Source organism: Dasypus novemcinctus, chromosome 4, assembly GCF_030445035.2.
Source record: "Dasypus novemcinctus isolate mDasNov1 chromosome 4, mDasNov1.1.hap2, whole genome shotgun sequence".
Lineage (NCBI taxonomy): Eukaryota > Metazoa > Chordata > Mammalia > Cingulata > Dasypodidae > Dasypus > Dasypus novemcinctus.
In genome coordinates, this window is record NC_080676.1 from 75,051,438 (window position 1) to 75,071,233 (window position 19,796).

A 19,796-nucleotide genomic window follows, 5' to 3' on the forward strand; every position below is an offset into this window, starting at 1 on the left:
ATAAGGTTTTATTAGAACACAGGCAATGCCCATTCATCTACATCTACAAGGCTGCTTTCACGCTACAGTGACAGAATTGAGTAGTTTTTGTGGCAGAGACCATATGGCCTGCAAAGCTTAAATATTTACTACCTGACTCTTGACAGAAAAAGTTTCCTGAGCCCTGCTTTAGAGGGGCTCCGATTTATACCTTTAGAAAGGATTCAGTCCCTTGGGAATGAGTTTTCTCAGACATCTCTTTCTCCGCTAAGAAATGCCTGTCCTTTCTGAAGGTAAATGCTCCCGCTTGGGTGGATGCCGTCCTGCTCCTCAGGGACCTCGCTCCACAACTACCACCATTTCTCCTGCTTTCTCTCGTGCTGCATCCCCTCCTCTCCAAGCACACCCAAGTCAGTCTGGCAAATGCACACCGATACCTGATCTGCCAGGAGCTGTTCCAATTTTCTTCCCTTTCCTTTCCTTGCCAAATATAGTTTTACCTGGATATTCTACTTTGTCTCTTTATATTTTCCCTCCTCACCCCCCACAGTGCAACTTCTTCCCTTCAGCTAGAGGTTTGGAAACATCTCCACTTGGGTGTCTTGTTACAAGAACTTTACTAAACCTACCCAGCATCCCCGTCTTTGCTAAGGCCTTGTTATCTCATATTAGTTACCATGGGTCCATCGCCATCTCTCTCTCTGCCTCTGCCTCTCTCTCTGTCTCTTTCTCCTAAAACCCCGGCTATTACTGAATCCTGTGGCCGTTTCTTTGGGAATATCTCTTGGGGTGCTCCCTGCCTCATTCCCACTGCAGTCCTTGGCCCAGACCTTCAGCACCTCACCCCTGGAGCACTGCCGTATTCCTAGCTGGTCTCCCTCCCTCTGTCTTTTCTAATCTGCCCCTTCTACCTCATTTTTCAAACACCAAGAGTTCAAGTAGAATCCTTCCATCTTTTCCAGCCTCCTCTCCCAGCACACCACACGGTGTTGCTGAACACACCCTGTCTCTGCAGGGCTCAGCAGCTGTGTGATACTCTTTCTTCCACTTGGACTGTTCTCTCTTTTCTTTGCCTGGTAAACTCCTACTTATCAAGTTAAAAGAATCCATTTTCAACCCCTAATTTGGGGTGGGTTCCAGGCATTGGCATTTTGTAAAAGCTCCCACTGGCAATTGTCTAGCCAGGGTTGAGAATCACGAGTCTAATATCAAGCTTTTTTTTTTTAAGCTTTATTTTATTTCTCTCCCCTTCCCCTCTCCCCCTGTTGTCCGCTCTCTGTGTCCATTCACTGTGTGCTCCTCTGTGTCCGCTTGCATTCTAGGTGGCACTGGGAATCTGTGTCTCTTTCTGTTCTGTCATCTTGCTGTGTCAGCTCTCCATGTGAGCAGCGCCACATGGAGTGGGGGGTGGTTCAATGCAGGGCGCACTCCTTGCGCGTGGGGCTCCCCTATGTGGGGGACACCCCTGCGTGGCACGGCACTCCTTGCGCGCATCAGCACTGCACGTGGGCCAGCAGCACATGGGTCAGGAGCCCCGGGGTTTGAACCCTGGACCTCCCAAATGGCAGTTGAATCACATCTGCTTCCCTAATATCTAGCTTTTAAGGCTCTCCACAATCTAACTTATATGTGACCTATCACTTAGTAGTCTCACCCCTACAGTGACTTGTCCTGGTTTGCCCAGGACTTCCCAAGTTTTAGCACTGAACATCCCACATCACCAGGCTTATCCCTCTGTGTGCTTCAGGGCTCCCTCCCCCTCTAGCTCCTCCCGTTCCTAAGTTGTCTTCCTCCATTACAGCCCCCCACGATGTCCACCCTGCCCCGCCTCTCCCGCGCAGCCCTTCCCACCCCCGCAGTACCCTTCTTGCCTGGAAACCCCTCTTGCACTTGCTGCTCATCCACGGAACCTGCTCGGCTGCAGCCCTGGGCCATTTCTCATTCTTTCAGGCTGCACCACTCTCCCCCCCAGCCCCCACGGCAATGCACTGAAGGAGGGGAGGCTCTAGCTTTGCATCCCCCAGAATACCAAGCAGAGCGATGTCTGTATTAGGGGAGCTCAGAAATGCTCCAGGTCTCCCCTTGGAGAGGCCTGAGGAAACAACACCCTTCAGGGCGTGGGCCTCAGAGCAGCGGCGTTTGTTTTGATTGGGCGGGGAGCAAGAACTTGGGTGGGAGCTTGTGGCTGTTGCCCAGCCTATCTCCACACCAGCGTGTGGACAGCAACAGCTTCCCCTAAACCAACAAATGACTCCACATTGGCAGAGAACGCAGAGTCTTAGGTTTGCTTTGATGGTCAACAGACGCCCTGTTTCCTGCCCCACGCCCTCGTAGCTTCTCTCCTTATGAGGCGACAGTGCTGGGTAGTGGACAGGGCAGGGGGCTGGTGGCTGAAGACAAGTCCAGTCCTGGCCCCCTGTGGGTCCCTGCGGGGACATCCTTCCACTGCAGGCCCCGAGGTCCCTTACAGCTCTAATAGTGGGTTTTGCTGTTTCTCATCTGTTGCTTTGAGTCAAGGGTCATTTGGGTGGGGCAAAGGATGACACAGGTCACTTGTGTGAACAAAGATCTTTGGAGGCAAGACATTTTGAGACGTTGCCCACAGTAGGTCAGAGGCTGAGGAGATTTTTGTCTCATAAAAGCCATAGCATCAAAATTAAAAAAAACAAATAAATCAAGAGCTTCACAATGTTAAATGCTAGTTAATTTTCTTCCTTAATATGAAAAATAATACCTTATTTTGGCATGACACTTTTTCAAAATTTTTTTCCTACCCACCATCTTATTTGATTTTCACAGTCACGTTGGGAGGTGCTGATACCTATCTATGGCAAGTATTACTGCCCCTGTCTTGCAGATGAGAAAACTGAGGTTCACTGAGGTTAATTTATTTGCCTGAAGTTGGGCTAGAAAACTAGGGAATAGAGAAGTCAGAAGGCCACGTGTGTTCTGCCTCCTACCCGGGGGCCTTTCATGAAAGCATTCCCTTTGACTATTTCTGTTTCTCCAAATGGAAATAGTTTTCCCTTTTTTATGATTATAAGAGTGATACATGCCATCAAAAGACACATACAAGAATGTTAATAGCAGCAAATAGAATGTAATAGCTGCAAATGGACACTACCAAATGCCCATCAACGAGGGAATGGAAAAATAAATGGTGGGAGGGAATGGGTGGAGCTTGGTGGTTGAGTGCCTGCTTCCTATATACAAGGTCCTGGGTTCAAACCCTGGTACCGCCTACAAAAATAAAAATACATGCATACATATATACATAAATGGTGGGATATCTCCATGATGGAAACTATGTAGCAAGGTGATTGAAGAGTCTATAACTACATGCAACCATGTGAATGAATTTCAAATCAAAATGTTGAATGATAGAAGCTGGACACACATGATATTGCAGCATTCAATTTTTAGAAAACACTAAAAGCAGTAACACTAATCTTATGCTGAATGAAGTCAGGAAGGTGGTGACTCATGTGGGACAGCAGGCCTGGGAGGAGCAGCAGCATCTCTCCAGATCTGAGCGCCAGTTACACAAGAGTATTGGATTAGTGACGTCCCTTGAGCTCTGCGAGGCACACGCGTGGCAAAGGCACGTGCACCCTTGTACACACATTGCGTTTTAATAAAATGTTTTAAGGAGTTGCCCATATGCTTGTAAGAAATCCAAACAATACAAAAAAGTACAAAGCTTCTTCAACCAATTTTAAGTGTAAAAACCAGAAAATGTGCAGTTATATTCCATAAAGACAAGGACATTTTATTTAGCTCTGTGTGACAGTTAAGGAGAAGAAACAGAAAAGGCAAGGAGAAACAAACTGGAGATGAGGTGATGGGAAGAAAGGCACAAGTAGAGAGGAAACAAGAGACTGATGGAGATGTAGAAGAAGGAATGGACCTGGGGACAGGCAGTGGGACAAAGCGAGAGACAAGAAAGGCAGAGACGGAGAAACTCAGAAACGGGCCCACGGAGGAGGCCCCTGCACACAGAAAGCGACAAGTGGAAGAGCCACCAGAGCCAGTGGAGGATGATGAAAGCCCCCAGGCTCACAGAGGGAGTGTGCAGAGATGAGTGCCAGGGCAAGAGATGGGGAGTGGTGTGCAGGTGACGGGGTGAAGGTCACACCTTATGATTGACCCCAACTGCAGGAGCCGAGTAAGCTGTGGCTGCCTTTTGAAATCCAGCAGCGCATTGCAGTCCTGCGAGTCTTTACATTGCATTCCCAGTGTCTCGACCAGGCCCTGCTGCTGGGGACGTGCACGACAAATATCTGTTGAACGATTGATTGAATGAAGTGATAACTGAAAACCCAGGCCCTCTGACCACAATGGGAGCTGCATCTCTGCACTTTCTCCTCCTTCCCTGGGACCATGGTCACTTTGCGCAGTACCCTGGCATCCAAGGAATTTCCCTCCCTGCTCTGGGGAGAATATCTCAAACTGGACGGCTTTGCAAAATAAGACTGCTTTATCAGAATCCTGGTGCACCGGAGAATGTTCCTGGCTCCTTGGCATTTACAGTGTGTAACAGATTTTATCAGAGGAATGTTGTTTGGAATGGAATGGTCCTCTCAGATGGGCAGACAAGAAACGGAAGGTCATTCGAGGACCCACCCCGAGCTGTGTAAGTTGGAGCTCAGGGTGGCTGTACATGATGCTTGGGAGCCTGGCCAAGCCATGAGCAATCTTTCCTCCCTGGAGGAGATCCCAGCCTGCCTCTGGAGGGACTGTGGTGTTTACACCTTGGCCCTCCAGGTCAAATGCCCCCAGAGCCAACACGCACAGGCAGGTGGGGAAGCAGCGAGGGTTCTCCAGGTCTGGGGTCCAGCAAGCAGTCCAAACGAGACCATTCCTGACATTCCAGAAAGCCTTCTCCCAGGAGGTCGAAAATAAGGATTTGGGTTAATTGCTTCAGTTCTTTTGTCCTCAAGGCATTGCAAGGCATCGGCTTCCTGGGGTTCAGCTGTAGCCAGTGTTCCATGGAGGGCTTGAATTCAGTCTCTTCTACTGTAACCCCAGTGCTGTCAGGGCAAGCTCTTTAAATTCTTTCTCTTTGTGGATTCTGTCTGATGTGTTCTTGATGCATTTCTGGGCCTCAAGAGACCTGAACTGAGATGGGAAAGAAGGAGGAGTCCTGAGAGGCCAGAAAGCTGTGTTCCCTTGAGGAGGGAAATCTACCCTGAAGTGGGAGAGGGCTGCGGTGCCCCAGCTCAGGCCTAGGTGCTGGGTGATGGCCAGCAGAGAGATGCAAATTGGGGAACAGCTAATACTGCTGGGGACTCATTTGCACCAACTCAGTGGGCCCTCACAGGGCCAGGCATTCTAGGACATTGCTCTCACTCTCCGCAGCTATTCTTAACCCTCTTAAGTTCCACAAAATTTCAACTCTCCCAGACCTTGCCTTCACTCTTGTCTCCTACTTTACAAAGAAAATGGAAGTTTCCATACAGAAATCCAGGCCCCTCCCCTGCAGCACTTTGTCGGCGCTTCCTTCAGGCCAGCCCTTCCACTGGTGCTACAGATCCCATCCCCTCCTGCTTCTCAGAAACCTTAACCTGTCCACTGTCTTTTCTCTTCCTTATTCCTGTGACTCCCCACCACCAAGTGAACTCTTTCCACGTTCAAATTCTTCCACTAAAAGTAACAAGAAAGGGAAGCAGATTTAGCTCAATTGATGGAGAATCCACCTACCACATGGGAGGTCCAGAGCTCAAACCCCAGGCCTCCTGACCTGTGTGGAGCTGGCCCACGTGCAGTGCTGATGCACACACAAGGAGTGCCATGCCACAAAGGGGTGTCCCCTGCAGGCATAGGGGAGCCCCACGCACAAGGAGTGAGCCCTGTAAGGAGAGCTGCCCAGCGTGAAAAAAGTGCAACCTGCCCAGGAGTGGTGCTGCACACACGGAGAGCTGACACAGCAATATGACGCAAAAAAAAGAGACTCAGATTCCCAGTGCCACCTGACAAGAATATAAGCAGACACAGAAGAACACACACAGCAAATGGACACAAGAGAGCAGATGGGGGGGGGGGGGGATGGGGAAGCAGGAAAGGGGAGAGAAAAAAAAAATTTTTTTAATTAAGAAAAAAAAACGAAAAACAAGCGATTATAGCTTTCAGTGGTTGAGCGCCTGCTTCCCATGTACAAGATCCTGGGTTCAATCCTCGGCACCTCCTAAAAACAAAACAAAACAAGGAAAACTTCCGTACTCTTACATTCCCCTGAAGTTGCTACCCTTACCCACTCTTACCTTTCAAATCCAAACTCTTGGAAAATTCTCTCTCCTATCCCAGTGTCCTCCTCCCATTCCTCCCGACTCCCCCCATGGTGACTTCTGTCCCTGTCTTTCCACTCCAACAGTTCTCGTATGGCCACCAGTGACTTCCATGTTGCTAAAATCAATGGCTATTTGCAGTTTCCACCTTACTTGACTTTTGGGCAGCATTGAAAGCTTTAGACACAGCTCCTTCCCTTTCCTTGGACTGAACGGCCTCCTTCTGGCTTTCCTCTCCTCCCTGATGGCCCCTTCCCAGGCTCTTTTTCTGGCTCAGCCTCCTCTCCCCAGCCATCCATGGTGCATTCCTCAGCACTCACTTTTAGGTTCTGTTCCGTTACTACAGCTCTCTCTCCCCTGGGGGAGCTCATGCCCATATTGGCAGATGGCTCCCCACTCTAGCCCTCAACTCTTCTCTCAGCTCCAGGTCCACAGAGTGAAATGCACATGTGACATTGCCACTCAGATGTCTCAAAGTCACCCCAGACTCAAGCTCAAAACCAAGTCATTGTGCAAGAATAGCCAGAAAAAGCAGCTATGTACAGCAGGGGAAGCAGAGAGAGATTGAGAGGTGAAGAATTTTCTTGTTTGTTTGTCTGTTTTTTGTTTATTATTATTATTGAAATAATGACAATGCTCTAATAATGATTGAAGTGATGAATGCACAACTATGGGATCATACCAAATACCATTGAATGTACACTTTGGATGAATTGTATGCTTTATTAATATGTGTCAATAAAATTGATTTGTTAAAAAAAAAGTCAGTGACCTAGTTCAAGTTCAGTGTGCCCTGTCCTTGAGACTGGTACCACCATCCATCCAATCAAGTAGCCAGAAACTCAGGAAATCTCTGACCCTTCTCTTTCCCTTGTCCTCATGCCCATCAGCATAGCTTATGGATTTTATCTCTTAAAATCTCTTAAACTCATCCTCCCTCTGAATTCAGTCCGTCGTCATATCTAAGAACTATCATTTTTCACTTGGACTCTAAGAGTCCAGGCATCAACTCTTATTTCTAAATCATTCCCTGTACAATAGCCAGAAAGATGTTTTCCAGTGGCACCCATCACTCCATTCTCTTCCTGCTTTCTGCCCCCCTCACCCCACATCCCTGATTTTTTAAAAAGATTTATTTTATTTCTCCTCCCCCACCCCGTTCCCCCCACGCCCCCGGTTGTCTGCTCTCTGTGTCCATTCACTGTGTGTTCTTCTGTGTCTGCTTGTATTCTCATTAGGCAGCTCTGAGAACCGATCCTGGGACCTTCTGGAATAGGAGAGTGGCGATTACTCTCTTGTGCCCCCTCAACTCCCTGTTCTGCTACATCTTCTTATTGTCTCTCCTCTGTGTCACTTGTTGTGTCATCTTGCTGCACTAGCTCTCCACATTGGCTGGCACTCCTGCGCAGGGTGGCTTTCCTGTGCTGGGCCTTCCCACGTGGGCCGGCACTCTGCATGGGCCAGCTCGCCACATGGGCCAGCTTACCCTCACCAGGAGGCCCTGGGCATCAAACCCTGGACCTCCTATATGGTAGACAGGAGTCCAGTTGTTTGAGCCATATCCCTTTCCCCTCCCTGACTTTAAACCCTAATTGAATTCCCTAAACTCTTAAGCAAAAATCCTTAAAATGGCCTTTTATAGTCTGCCTGATTTGGCTGACATCAAAGTTGCCAGCTTCATCTCCCTCCATGCTCCTCCTTGCTCTCTGAGAAGAGCTACACCAGCTTCCTTTTGGTCCTTTATATTATCCCCCCACTTCAGGGTCTTTGCACATACTCTTCCTGCCCTTCTTTGCCTGCCTAGTGGTCTGCATAGCTTTCAGATCTCGGCTTGGTCTCACATCCACAGGGAACCCCAACACCTCCTCCTGAGTGCTCTCCTTCCAGGCTCTTTCCCATGACAAGTTTACATTTATGCTGATTTGAATACCATCTGTCTCCTCCAATCCTTTATGCGTATAAGGTCAGGGACTCACCGAGCACCCAGCCCAGTGCCTGGCACAGAGTGTTCATTAAATATTTGTGGAATGACTAAATAAAAGTAAGAAGGACTTATGTTGGGGCTGAGGGTAAAAATATGAAACAAGAAACAGAACTTGCCAGAAAAGAGTTCACAGACAAGCAGATGGGGATGAATAAACAGAACACGGCAACCCAGTATGATGAGCACCTAATAGAGAAGCAGGCCAGACCCCTTGGAGGAGATAGTGCCGCCTGGGCCCAGTTCACCAGCCCCAGGTGAGACTCAATTCAGGTGTTGGTTGACTGATCTGTCAGCCCTCAGGGACCCTAATCAGGGTCCCGTGGATCCCTGGGATGGCACCGTTAGGCAGTCACCACTGTATCCCAGCCATGGCTGTACCTCCACTGCTATCTGTCCATCCTCACTGCCATGGACCTTGCAGAGATGATGTCCTTAGGACCTGGGCACACATCTGGGCCTGACCAGAACACGGTGTTATACAAGGCTCTGGTTGCAATAAGAGCATCATGTGTAGAAGAGCTCTGGGCAACTTCCAGACAGTGAGCTCATCATATCCTCAGTCCAACCCCAGGAGGTAGCCAAGGGTCATGATTTTTCTCCCCACTGTACAGGTGGGGAGACTGAGTTCATTAGAAAGGACTTGATTTGGACAAGGAACAAGAACCACTCACAAACAGAACTTGGAGAGAACCCAAGGCCCTCTCTACCTGTTGCACCAGCCAGAGCAATTGGCAGAGGAGGAGGACTTGGGGTCAGAATGTGCTGCAGCAGGAGTCTGAATATCTCATTTACTTTGGTGCAGGAAGGCTATTTCATCACCTATTAGAACCACAGAGTTCTAAGATACGCCCTCAGAGATCATCTGATTCAGTCCCCTTGTTTTATAAAGCAGGAAACTAAGACCAGAAAGATGAATTCTCCTTTCTCCCCTTTCGTTTCCTATCCTACTGATGTTGCTGATAGGACAGAGACTGCTGTCTACCCAAGACCCTCCTGCCTTTCTTTTGGGTATACCACTAAATTATATTTCCCAGCCTCCTTTGCAGTTTGATGAAACATGCAACCACTATCTCACCAGCAGAATATAAGAAAAAATTATTCAAGTCGCTTCCAGGTCTGGCACATCAAAAACTCTAATGCTCATGCTTCCTTGTTCCCTTCATCTCTGGCTCAATAGGAAGTCAAGGCCCAGGGCAACTTTGGAAGCTACATGGTAGAGAATGTCAGAGTCACCCTAGTGTGGCTCCCTAAATGACCTGTGGAGAAGAGCGGCCTCCCTGACCTGAACATCAGTGCCTAAGACTGCTGAGTGAGCAAGAATGAAACGCCTATTGTCTTAAACTGCTGCATTTGGGAGGCCGTTTTGTTACTGCAGTCTAGTCTAAGACTAGTCTAGCTAACACAGGAAGCAGAGATAGGAGAGCCCTGCACAAGTTCTGACCACACACAATACTGGGTGGTGGAGATCCTGGGATTACTGACAGTTTCACCATCATTCACGTTGAAAGATCTCCTTCCTCCCAAAGAGGTAAGAAATGCCTGGCGCCTATCTTATACCACCCTGAATCTGGCCTGAGCTGGCTTTCCACCTTTTTCAGGTAATAGACTCTAAGGACTGGAATGGATGTGACAGGTCATCTGATTTATCCCCTTTACTCTAGATGGGGCCTCTTCTAAGCCATCTGAGATGGCCAAGAATCTTGTCTGGATTTTTCTATCCCTGGGAAGGAGACACTACAAATGTCCTTGGACACCTGTTTCACACCTCCTTGCTATTGTGTCGGAAGGGCTTTACTGAATCCCAAAACGTCAGAGCTGGAGCACTCCTTAGCAGTCATCTAGTTTTGCTGTTGAGGAAACTGAGGCCCAGATCACACAAATAGTGGTAAAGGCAGGATTAGAAACAAGGGCTCTAAGACCTAGCCAACTACTCTTGCCAAGGTTCTGGGGTGCCTCCAACTCTCCCTTGCTGAGTTGTAGCCAGTTTTCCCTTGTTCTGTCAGAGGAGGAGATGAAAGTGCCGGCATCTATTGTCACTGTCATCAGTCTTGCCAGGTTCTCCCTGTGCTTGACCCTACTCACCCTCTTAAGCCCTATCCAGCAGGCAGTTACCCTGAACTTGGTTATTGTCCTTAAAAGGAAGAGAGGAGTTTAAAGAGAGCTAAACCTGTGGTGCTTAACAGGACCAGGCAGGTGGGATGCATATTTGCTCCTTGGGCCTTGGGGGTAAAGGCAGATTCTCTAGTGGGATCTCTGAATACCTAAGTGAAGACAGAAAGGGTCATTAAACCATAAAGCTATTTGGTTGCCTGGGAGCGCCACCAGTGCTATGTGAAACATTCTCTGTGGAAGGGAGGGAGCAGCTGGGAGCAGAAGCTCTGAGTTCCGTGTGTCCGCCTGTTAGGGCTTGCCTGGCTAGTCTGGGCCGCCAGGTAGTCCTGTCTGCTGATATGGGAGCAGGCTCCTGAGAAGGTGAGCTGGGGCCATGAGCACAAACCGAGTTACTTACAGGGGGATTGTTGTTTGGAGCTTTCTTGGAAAGACCTGGAAATTCCATGTGAGAGCCCTGGAAAGTTGGATTTCTTTTGAGGCTCTCTAAAAACAAAATAAAATAAAACCAAATATTTAATCCTTTCTCCCCCAATTAAGGTGAGCTTGTTTATACAGAGCATCCTTTATATTTTCTGCCAAATGACTCACTTGTACTGAGTCACCAGAAAGTGGGTCTCGACTCATCTGCAGCTGCCCTGGACACCCTGATCTGCTCATTTCCCTGGAGGTGGGACATGGAGAGTTGCAGACAGAGCCAGATGGGGGGCAGAGAAGTGGAGTGCAGAAACAAGCCTGAGCGAGAAGTCCATACTTCCTGAGTGGTCAGACAGGGTGCCCAGCAGCACTGACAAAGGTCCCCGACAGAACTAAGGAGGTCCCATTTCAGTTTTATTGTTCTGAATTAGGAGAGCAAAATTAGCGAGGTCCTGTGGTCATTCACAGATAAATCATTTTATCTTTGGTTCTAGCTTCAGGAACCTGACCAAGTTATTTCCCATTTTGAACACTTCTTTCTTCACCTCTAAGTGAAGAGGCTGGCTAGTCCCAAGAGCCAGACATTTTATTATTATCTGGGGCGGGGGGGGGGGGGGGGAGTTTGATATGGGCACAAAAAGAACTTTATTTACCAAGAAAATTTGTCTACACTATCTTTGAACCTTCCCCCGTAGGTTTTTATTTAAAATTCTGTGATCTCTGCACATCTTTTTGTGTCCTGCTCTTTTCCTGATTATGCCTTTGCCCAACAATGCCTGAATTCACTTTCCTTTTCTCTGTGGCCTGTTTGGGTGTCCTGGTGGTGACATCCCTGCAGAACTCTGGTGTGAGCCACAGAGGTGAACGAGAATGAAATCCAGGCTTGGGGAATATGATGATCCCCACTTTGGCGGAAGGGTGAGTGTGTGCCTTGGCAGACACAAAGGCTGCACAGCCCTGGGGCCTGGGGAGGGGGTAGTGGTGGTGGGGACCCTTCAAATCAATGAGAGCAGTGGCAGATTCCACTTCTCCTTCATATCAAAGCACTTTCTATCATCTAGTTTGTGCTAATCACATTGCCCAGTATCTGCTTTTTCGGACTTACTGTGTGTTTAAGGACTTGGGAAATTCTGGTTCCCGAGGCGGAAGACTAGGTCCTTCTAATTTTTCTCCAAAAAGAGAAGCAAAGGCTTGGGTGTGCGTGTGTGTGAGAGAGACAGAAGTTGCACCGTGGCTGCGTTGACCTCATCCCGCTATCCCGGGCCAGGCCGATCTCCGGGGCGCCGGGCGCCCGCCCCCTTCCTGCCCTCTCCCCGCCCGCCGCCCTCGCCGGTGATGTCAACTCGAGGAGGAGCCGTCCGCCCCGCGACCCGCCCGGGCTAATTAGCATGTAGCGGCGCCGCGGGCCGCCTGCGCCGCGCCCGCCGGGCCCCCCAGCGGCCCTCCCGCGGCTCCCGACAACTTTTGAGGCGGGGACTGCGCTCGCAGCCTCACTTCGCTCGCTTCTCTTCTCGCGCTCGGCACCCGCCGCCCGCTTCCCTCGCACTCGCGGCCGCCCCGCGCCCGCCCCGCGAGCCGGGCATGTGAGGCGCGGGCGGGCGCCGCGACCATGGCCTCGCCGCGCGCCTCGCGGTGGCCGCCGCCGCTCGTGCTGCTGCTGCTGCCGCTGCTGCTGCCGCTGCTGCCGGCGGTCCCCGGGACGCGGGGCCAGCCGTCCTCCCCGGACCGCAGCGCGCCGAGCGGGGCGCCGCTCGCAGGCTCCGGGCTGGTGCCGCCGCCGGAGCCCGGTTCCGAGCTCAAGCTGCAGCCGCATGGGGAGCGCCGTGGGCCCGCGTACCCCGGCCCCAGCCAGACGTCCTCCGGGCAGGGCGTCGCGACACGGCGGGGACCCTCCGGCCGGCTTCCCCAAGGCGGGAGCGTGGGTGAGTGAGAGCTAGGGAGGGGGCTCCAAGCTAACCTCGGGCGGGGGGACGGGGGCGCACCCCAGGGTTGCACCCCCAGCCTTAGGCCCTCTGCGCTGCTAGACCCGGATAGGGGCTCCGTTTACCCGGGCTGTGTGGTGCCCTGAGGGTGGGCTGGTAGGGAATCCGGGGTGGGGTGGGGGGTGGGGGGTGGATTTCTTGCAGCTTGCGCTGGTGGCTGGACTGGGGAGGTGTGACCATCCCTTTTTCCCCGCGCGCCTTGGAAGAAAACTTCCCTCCCACGGCGTATCTTATCTCCTCTCCTTCCCCCTTAAAAAAGAAGAAAATAAAACCACAAAACACTTCCAAGCGCTTTTCCCACCTCTAAGGTAATAACATCCGGCCTGAACATTTCCCAATTTCATGTTTTTCCCCCTATAGATACAGAACTGGCCTCTCCAGGTACAGAGCCTGACTTTCTAATATAAATAACTGATTTTTAAAAAGGGTTCTAGCACTGAGGATTTTGTAAAGTACAAAGGATGTTTGAAACAAAACACACCCACCCCCACCAAGTTCATTAAAAAGTTATTTTCTATAGATTCATTCTAAACGCAGAGTAAATGGGGGGAGATTTGCAGGTTCAACTCCTGCAGGGCTTTCCCTCCTCTTTCCTAACAAGCTGCTGCTCTGTACAGAGCCTCTATCTGATCTGGTCTGAGAGGAAACTGACCTCCTCTCCTCCCCACTTTTTTTTTTTCTTAATCCAATTTCTTCTTTTGATCTGAAATTCTCCCCAGAATTCTCACCATTGTAACACTGTGAATTTGGGATGTCATGTCACCTCTTTTGATCTCAGTTTCTCCATCTGTGAAATGGAAGTAATTCCTGTTCCTCTTAGCTTCCTAGTGAAGATGCAACAAAATGAAAGTAAAAATAAATAGAAAGTGCTTTGAACAAAATCAGCAATGTGGTAGTGTTGGGTTTTGCCTTCCTCTTTGTTCCAGGGTTATCCTGGAGAAACAAGGTTGGGTTTGAGTTTAGGTGAAGGTTGAGAAGATTTCATTTTCCTAATTGACAATCACTTAAGTTTTCTCATATTACACAAACTTTCTGCTGTATGAATTAGCTTATTTCATTAAACTTAGGGATATTTTTGTTGTTGTTTTTCTGGGTTTTCGTTTGTTTGTTTTGGAGGTGCTGGAGTCAGGGATTGAACCTCATCTGTGTGAAGCCTGTGCTCAACCACTGAGCCACATCAGCTCCCCTGAGTGTGTGTTTGTTTGTTTGCTTGCTTGTTGTTTGTTCTTTGTTTTTAGGAGGCACCAGCAACGAATCCGGGACCTCCCCTGTGGGAAGCAGGCATGCAACTGCTTGAGCCATGTCTACTCCCCTGTGTGTGTGTTTTTTTAAAAATCAGGTTCCCTAGTAAATTCATTTAATACTCTCATTTTTGCAAAATGCCATTGTGAACTTCTAAATCACTGGCATAAGACTGAGCAACAGAGGAACATTAAGGGGAGAAAAGAAAAAAGCATCAAAAGACCTACAGGAGACACTTCCTACAGTAACTCTCACTTTCGATAACTTAAAACTTACATTGTTTTGTTAAGTTCCATAGGAAGGAATCACAAACATGAACGATAACATTTCCTGACTTTCTTGCATTAGAAAGTTACTGAAGAACACTGGATGCTATTTTTTCAGTTTTTCTAAATAGTAAATGGGGTGCAGAGAATTGAGGACTTTTCAGAAGAAACATCCAGGAACTGAAGGCTGTTACTCAGGCTTCCGTGGTGGAGGGACCTGATCTTGTTAACAGGGAATGGGCAGGAGGAATGCTGACTTCAGGCCCTGGTGGGATGAGGCTGGCACTTGAGTCTGTTTTCTTCTCTTCTGGCTGGGAATCCCCACCTACCCCTCTAGACAGGTAGGTATTACAGGGAGAGGGTCACTGGATGTATCTTAGTTTGCCTCATCAGTGATCCCTCCCCCCCACCTTAACTGGCCCAGACTTTCTTCACAGGTATGGCAGGTAATGCTGCCAGGCTTGGCTTGGCAGCCTTCCCAGTTTGATTTATTTGGGGAGGTTAGTGTTGTGAGCTTCAGGTACATGAGGCACTGGGTGTATGGGGGGATGGGGTGGGGGATGGGATGATGCATGTCAGAGTCCCCGAAAGCAGGTAGGGAAGAGCCAGAGTAGACCAAACCTTCACTTACCCAACTTGGTCCTTCCCTGCGTCCCCACAAAGGAATGCCTGCTCCTTAGCAGCTGATCTAAGGCCGGATCTCAGGCAGCATGTTAGAAAAGTGAGCTTAGAATTGATGAAGTCGATTCCCTATTAAAAACTGTTAGAAGCTACTCATATGGCTGAGGATCCAGGCATGACCTGTACTTGTTTTCTGGAGAAAAAGAAACAAGAAACAAGAAAAGCAGTGTTGGTGATTTCAGCGGTTCTGAGTTTCCTAAAACTCTGAAGGTTTCTTCACAGTCCTTTTGATTGACCACCAGGTATCACTAGGAACTATTTCACAAGGCAGTGAAGTCTCCATGCCGAAAGGGCCTTCAGAGGTCATCTGGTCCACCCTGTTCCATGCAAAGTCTGCCCTCTACAGCACCCCTGACAGATGGTCACCCAGGCTCTGCATCAACATTTGTGTGTTTGGGGAGTTGTTCACTTTTGCTAGGAATGAGCCCTGCATCTCACAAAAAATGTCCTTCATTTGATTGTTGGAGAAACTGCCGGCAGCCCCTTTTGCTGCAGGGATAATCTTGGCCAGTGCCAGGCCTGCGAGGCTTGGTCTTCCAAATACACTGCTTTCAGCCGTGGGGACCAGAGATGTCCCTGGAAGCCACTCTGTGTCTCCTTTTCTTCCCTTGGGGCCATTTCCAGCCCTGTCCCTCCTCTTGGCAGAGTTCAAGGCTCTCACTATTGAGACATTGTGCATTGTGCATTAGACTTCAGGTCCCTCCTTGTGCAACCATTGTTGAGTTTTTGCGCCCCACCTGCCACTCTGTTGGCTATCCAGCAGAGGTTTTATTGCTGGTGTTGCAGCCGAAGACAATAGGGTGCTAAATCCTGGAGATTTTATTCTTCTCAGTGTGTTTTTCTACTATTCAGGACTTCCAAGCCACACAGTTCTAAGCTGGGTGCTATGTTTTGCAACCCATAAGCCATGCTTTCATTGTGAGATTTGCAAATGAGGGGGTAAAAGGGATTTAAACCATAATGAAAATCAATGCAGAAGGAAAGAACTTTCCCATCCAAAGGGGAAATGATGCTGAGCAGCTGAGTAGCCAGCCCAAGGAATAATAATCTTAGAAAAATTCAGATCCCTAGAGTAAAGGAAGCGCTATAAGCCAGCCCCTTCTGAGCTGTTAAATAGCTGTCGCCTGAATTGCTGTAACTTTGTGGGCCAGCTTCGTCATGTAGCTTGGCAGCTGGGAGAACCATTATGGGTGCCCTGAAGACCAGGGCTGGGAAAGGGGCAGCCCCTCAGGGAAGGGGGAGTGGCTTTCCTCCAGCAATGTGGCCACCTCTTTCTGAATGAGGCTGCGGAGGGTGGGGGATTCCTGAGAAGTCTGCTTGCTTTGATAAGGGTGCCCCAAGTAGGAGGAAGGAATGGGGAAAGGAGTCTCTGTGGTATGTATCTTTAAAAGCCACTTCCTCTCACCTTGTGAGATCCCTTTTACTGCTTCTCTCAGCATGTGTGCAAATGCTCAACTGGTATTTTCTCACCAAGAGTCCGACTGGTGTGGGTAGAGGAAGAATGAAAGGTGTTTGGTGTCCGGCTGGGCATTTCCTGCCTCCCTGGCCATGGAGAGCTGGGGGAAGGGCCTTTGCCCTCGCAGTGATCCCCTCTCGCCTTCCAGCAGCCCTGCCCAGCTGGCTGAAAACAGTGTTCCTGAGTTAAACTTGTCGTTGCCCCAGAGACGCTCAGAAAGAAAGCAAAGAACAGATGGCAGCTGTGGTTCCGTTAGCCACTTAATGCCTTCTTCAGAGGCTTCCTCTGTCCCCAGTCCTGCCTCCCCCGCTTTATTTTCAATGAGCGGAAGGTTTCAGCTGCAATAAATGTACCTCCATTCAAATAATCCTAGGGAGGCAATGGGGAAGGAGACTAGTTTTGATGCCCTAGTCTCTCAAAATTGACTTTTTCCTTCACTTTGAGCACCTCTGTATGGTTGGCAGTGTTGTATCCATTATCCCATTTAACCTCCAAAACAATCCTGTGAGGGATATTGTATTAGGGTTCTCCAGAGAAACAGAACTGACAGAATATGTGTAATTCCATATATATACATGTATTTTTTAAAGGAATTGGTCCACATGACCCTGGGGATTAGCAAGTCTGAATTCCATAGGGCAGACAGCAAGTTGGAAACTTAATGAAGGTGATACTGAATTCCCCAGGAGAAGCCATAGTTGGAAACTCTGATGAAGGTGCAATTGAATTCCCCAGGAGAAGCCAACTGGCTGAAGTAGAGACGTAAATTTTTCTTTCTGACTTCTGAAACCTTCAGTTCTAGCTTTAAGACCTCCAACTGATTGGATGAGGAGACTTCCCTTATTGCTGAGGGCAATATTTTTTTTTTTATTGTATATGCAACCAGCTAATTACAGACATTAATCACATCTACAAAGTACTGTCACAGTAATAAGCAGACCAATGTTTGACCAAACAACTAGATCTCATAACCTAGCTAAGGTGACACAATTAACCATCAGAGATATTATTTCCCTGGTGAGGCTGGATCACATATTTAAATGGAGGAGGCAGGATTTAAATAGATCTTGACCAAATGCATTTGTTCTTTCCACAATATGCAGTCTCAGTTTCTCATCAGTAAAATGGGTGAAGAGCTGCTCCAGATCGCTGAGATCCTCTCCAGCTCGTCATTCTCCTTCCTCACTTCCTTGGGTCCTTGTTCTTGCCTTTTTGGAGATCGGGAACCAGAATTGGTGCAGCGGAGAAGAGAGGAGAAGGCAGCAGTAGTAATGGGGACAACCTGCAGAGTGGAGAAACAGAAGTTCTTTAAAATTTTTTGAAAATTGCCTGAGATATGACCACAAGTCTTTCTACATGTATAAAGTGGTACTTTATATGGCTCTTGTTGAGTTATGCCCTATTTGTATGCCAATCCATAGGTTAGTGATGCCAGAGGTAGCTACATTAATTAATTATCAACCAAACTGAAATGAATTGCTGATGTTCTCTTTGGCCCTCTCCTGGGAACACAGAGCACTGGCTGATAGTATGAGGCAGTTGTGATGCATACCTATTCAGTAGGAGGAGAGGTTAAATGGTGCCTCTGTTCAGATACTGCAAAATTGCTTTCTTTTTAATGTCGATGCCCTCTTCTCCCACTTGCCATTCATCTTGCGTAGGCAGAAACAAAGGCGTTTCTGTCCTGTCTTTTCCCTCTCCTTTTATTGGAGTGTGGCAGATGTTGCTGTCTGTGTCACATGTGACTGATGTAAAGTAAGGTAGGACCAGCCCTCGCTGTGTGTGCAGGGCTGTGCCAGGTGATATGGAGGATTGCAGTGGAAGTTCAAAAGTGCACCCGGGGAACGTGCAGTTTGGTTGGACTGCAAAAATCAAACTTGTAAAAAGTGAAATAGTGATGCAAAAGATAAAAGTTTCATCCCTAAAGAAATGTCACAAGATCATACCAACCAAAGGAATGGTTTGGGCGGAATGGGCTACAGCATGCAGAGATGCCGGAAAGTCCAGGAGCTCTTCAGAGAGAAAAACCAGTTTTGCTTTTGTAAGTTCACTAGGATATGGATAGACAGAGAGGTGGGGAGGGTATTGGCATCAAAAAAATCCCAAATATTGAAAAGCTCAAGATTTTTAAAAATGGAGGTGGTTAGCGACCCGGGAAAGGCCAGAGGAGAGGACTTGGGGAAGCTAGTTAGGCCTCCAGAATAAGTAGAGTCATTGAAGACAAGACTGGAAAGGGAGATTAGGGCCGATTATGGAGAGCTTCAGAGGTCAGTAAAAGGTGTTTGCTTTGATCACATCCACATTGAAGAGCCCCTGGCAGCTTTTGAGGAAGGGCATGGTGTAGTTGGCTTGTTCATTGTTTATTTGTGCTTGGTTCTGGGGCCCCATAGATGAACCGTACACAGATCTATCCTTATGACCGCCCAGGAGTTAATTTAGAAATATCACATTGCTGGTGGGCATTGTTTTGGATGAGTTGGAAGAAAAAGTCTGAAAGAGAGGGACAGATGCAAGTGCCCCTTAAAAGAGTAAAGCCAGAGGACTTGGGACTGTATAGATAATGGAGGGCATGGCCCAGGGATGACAAGGAATTGTGGAGAGCAGCTGGTTTGCCATTCAAGAGGTTACTTCAGTTTTAGGCACATTCATTATAAAACTGCAGCATGACCCAGCGGAGGTAATTTGCAGACAGTTGAGAATGTGGAACTGAACTAGAGAGAATCAGGGCCAGATTCTGCCTGGAGGGGTAAGAGTTGGAGCCTCAACAGAAGAGGAAACCAGCTCTGACAGAGGGGAGAACATCCAGTGTAGACAGTGGGGGAGAAAGAGGCGTCAGCCAAGAAGCCTGCCTGTCTTGAGGGTACAGTGGGGGATGGGGGCAGCTTAGAGGCTGGCTGTGATTGGGAGATGACTTGACTGTAGCGCACAGTTTAGGCCTAAAGTGCATGGTCTGTGAAGTACATGGTAGTTGTCATATATCTGCATGGACTTGTGGTCTCATCTGGGTGGTGTCCCGGTTTAAGGAAAAGGGAGGTGGGGAGATCGAGGCCCGAGGAGAGGGATTTGATTCTGAGATGCTTAACGGGGACTTTCAAAAGTGCAGGAAGAAGGCTGCTTAGAGTATGGTAAGCAGGACAGACAGTAGTGTTGACCTCACTGTGGCACGCTTTAACAGGGAAATGAAGGAGGAAAATCAGAAAGAAACAGAACCTTGGATTCCTACCCCTCAACCTTTTGCCATCGCCTGAATCTTCCCACAGCAGGATGATCAAGATGCTTTCAACTGAGTGATATGCCCTGCAGCTCATGGACATAGTTATTCCCAGAAAGTTGCTGGAAACCAGTGAAATAATTTCCCAGCCGTCACAGTGACAGAGCTGCAGTTGGGGGGTGGGA

At 48.7% G+C, this 19,796-nt stretch overlaps 1 protein-coding gene across 2 annotated transcripts in view; it reads left to right on the plus strand.

The window, feature by feature from the left end:
- Window positions 1–12,163: 12,163 nt before the first annotated feature.
- HEG1 (heart development protein with EGF like domains 1) overlaps window positions 12,164–19,796 on the plus strand; it is a 92,473-nt gene continuing 84,840 nt past the window's right edge. The window contains exon 1 of one of the 2 annotated variants that reach the window (XM_012528029.4): window positions 12,164–12,695. In XM_012528029.4, coding sequence (XP_012383483.2) covers window positions 12,383–12,695 — 313 coding nt within the window. In that variant the 5' untranslated portion in view covers window positions 12,164–12,382. The remainder of the gene's footprint in view (window positions 12,696–19,796) is intronic. The other variant, XM_058295670.2, reaches the window with a different exon arrangement.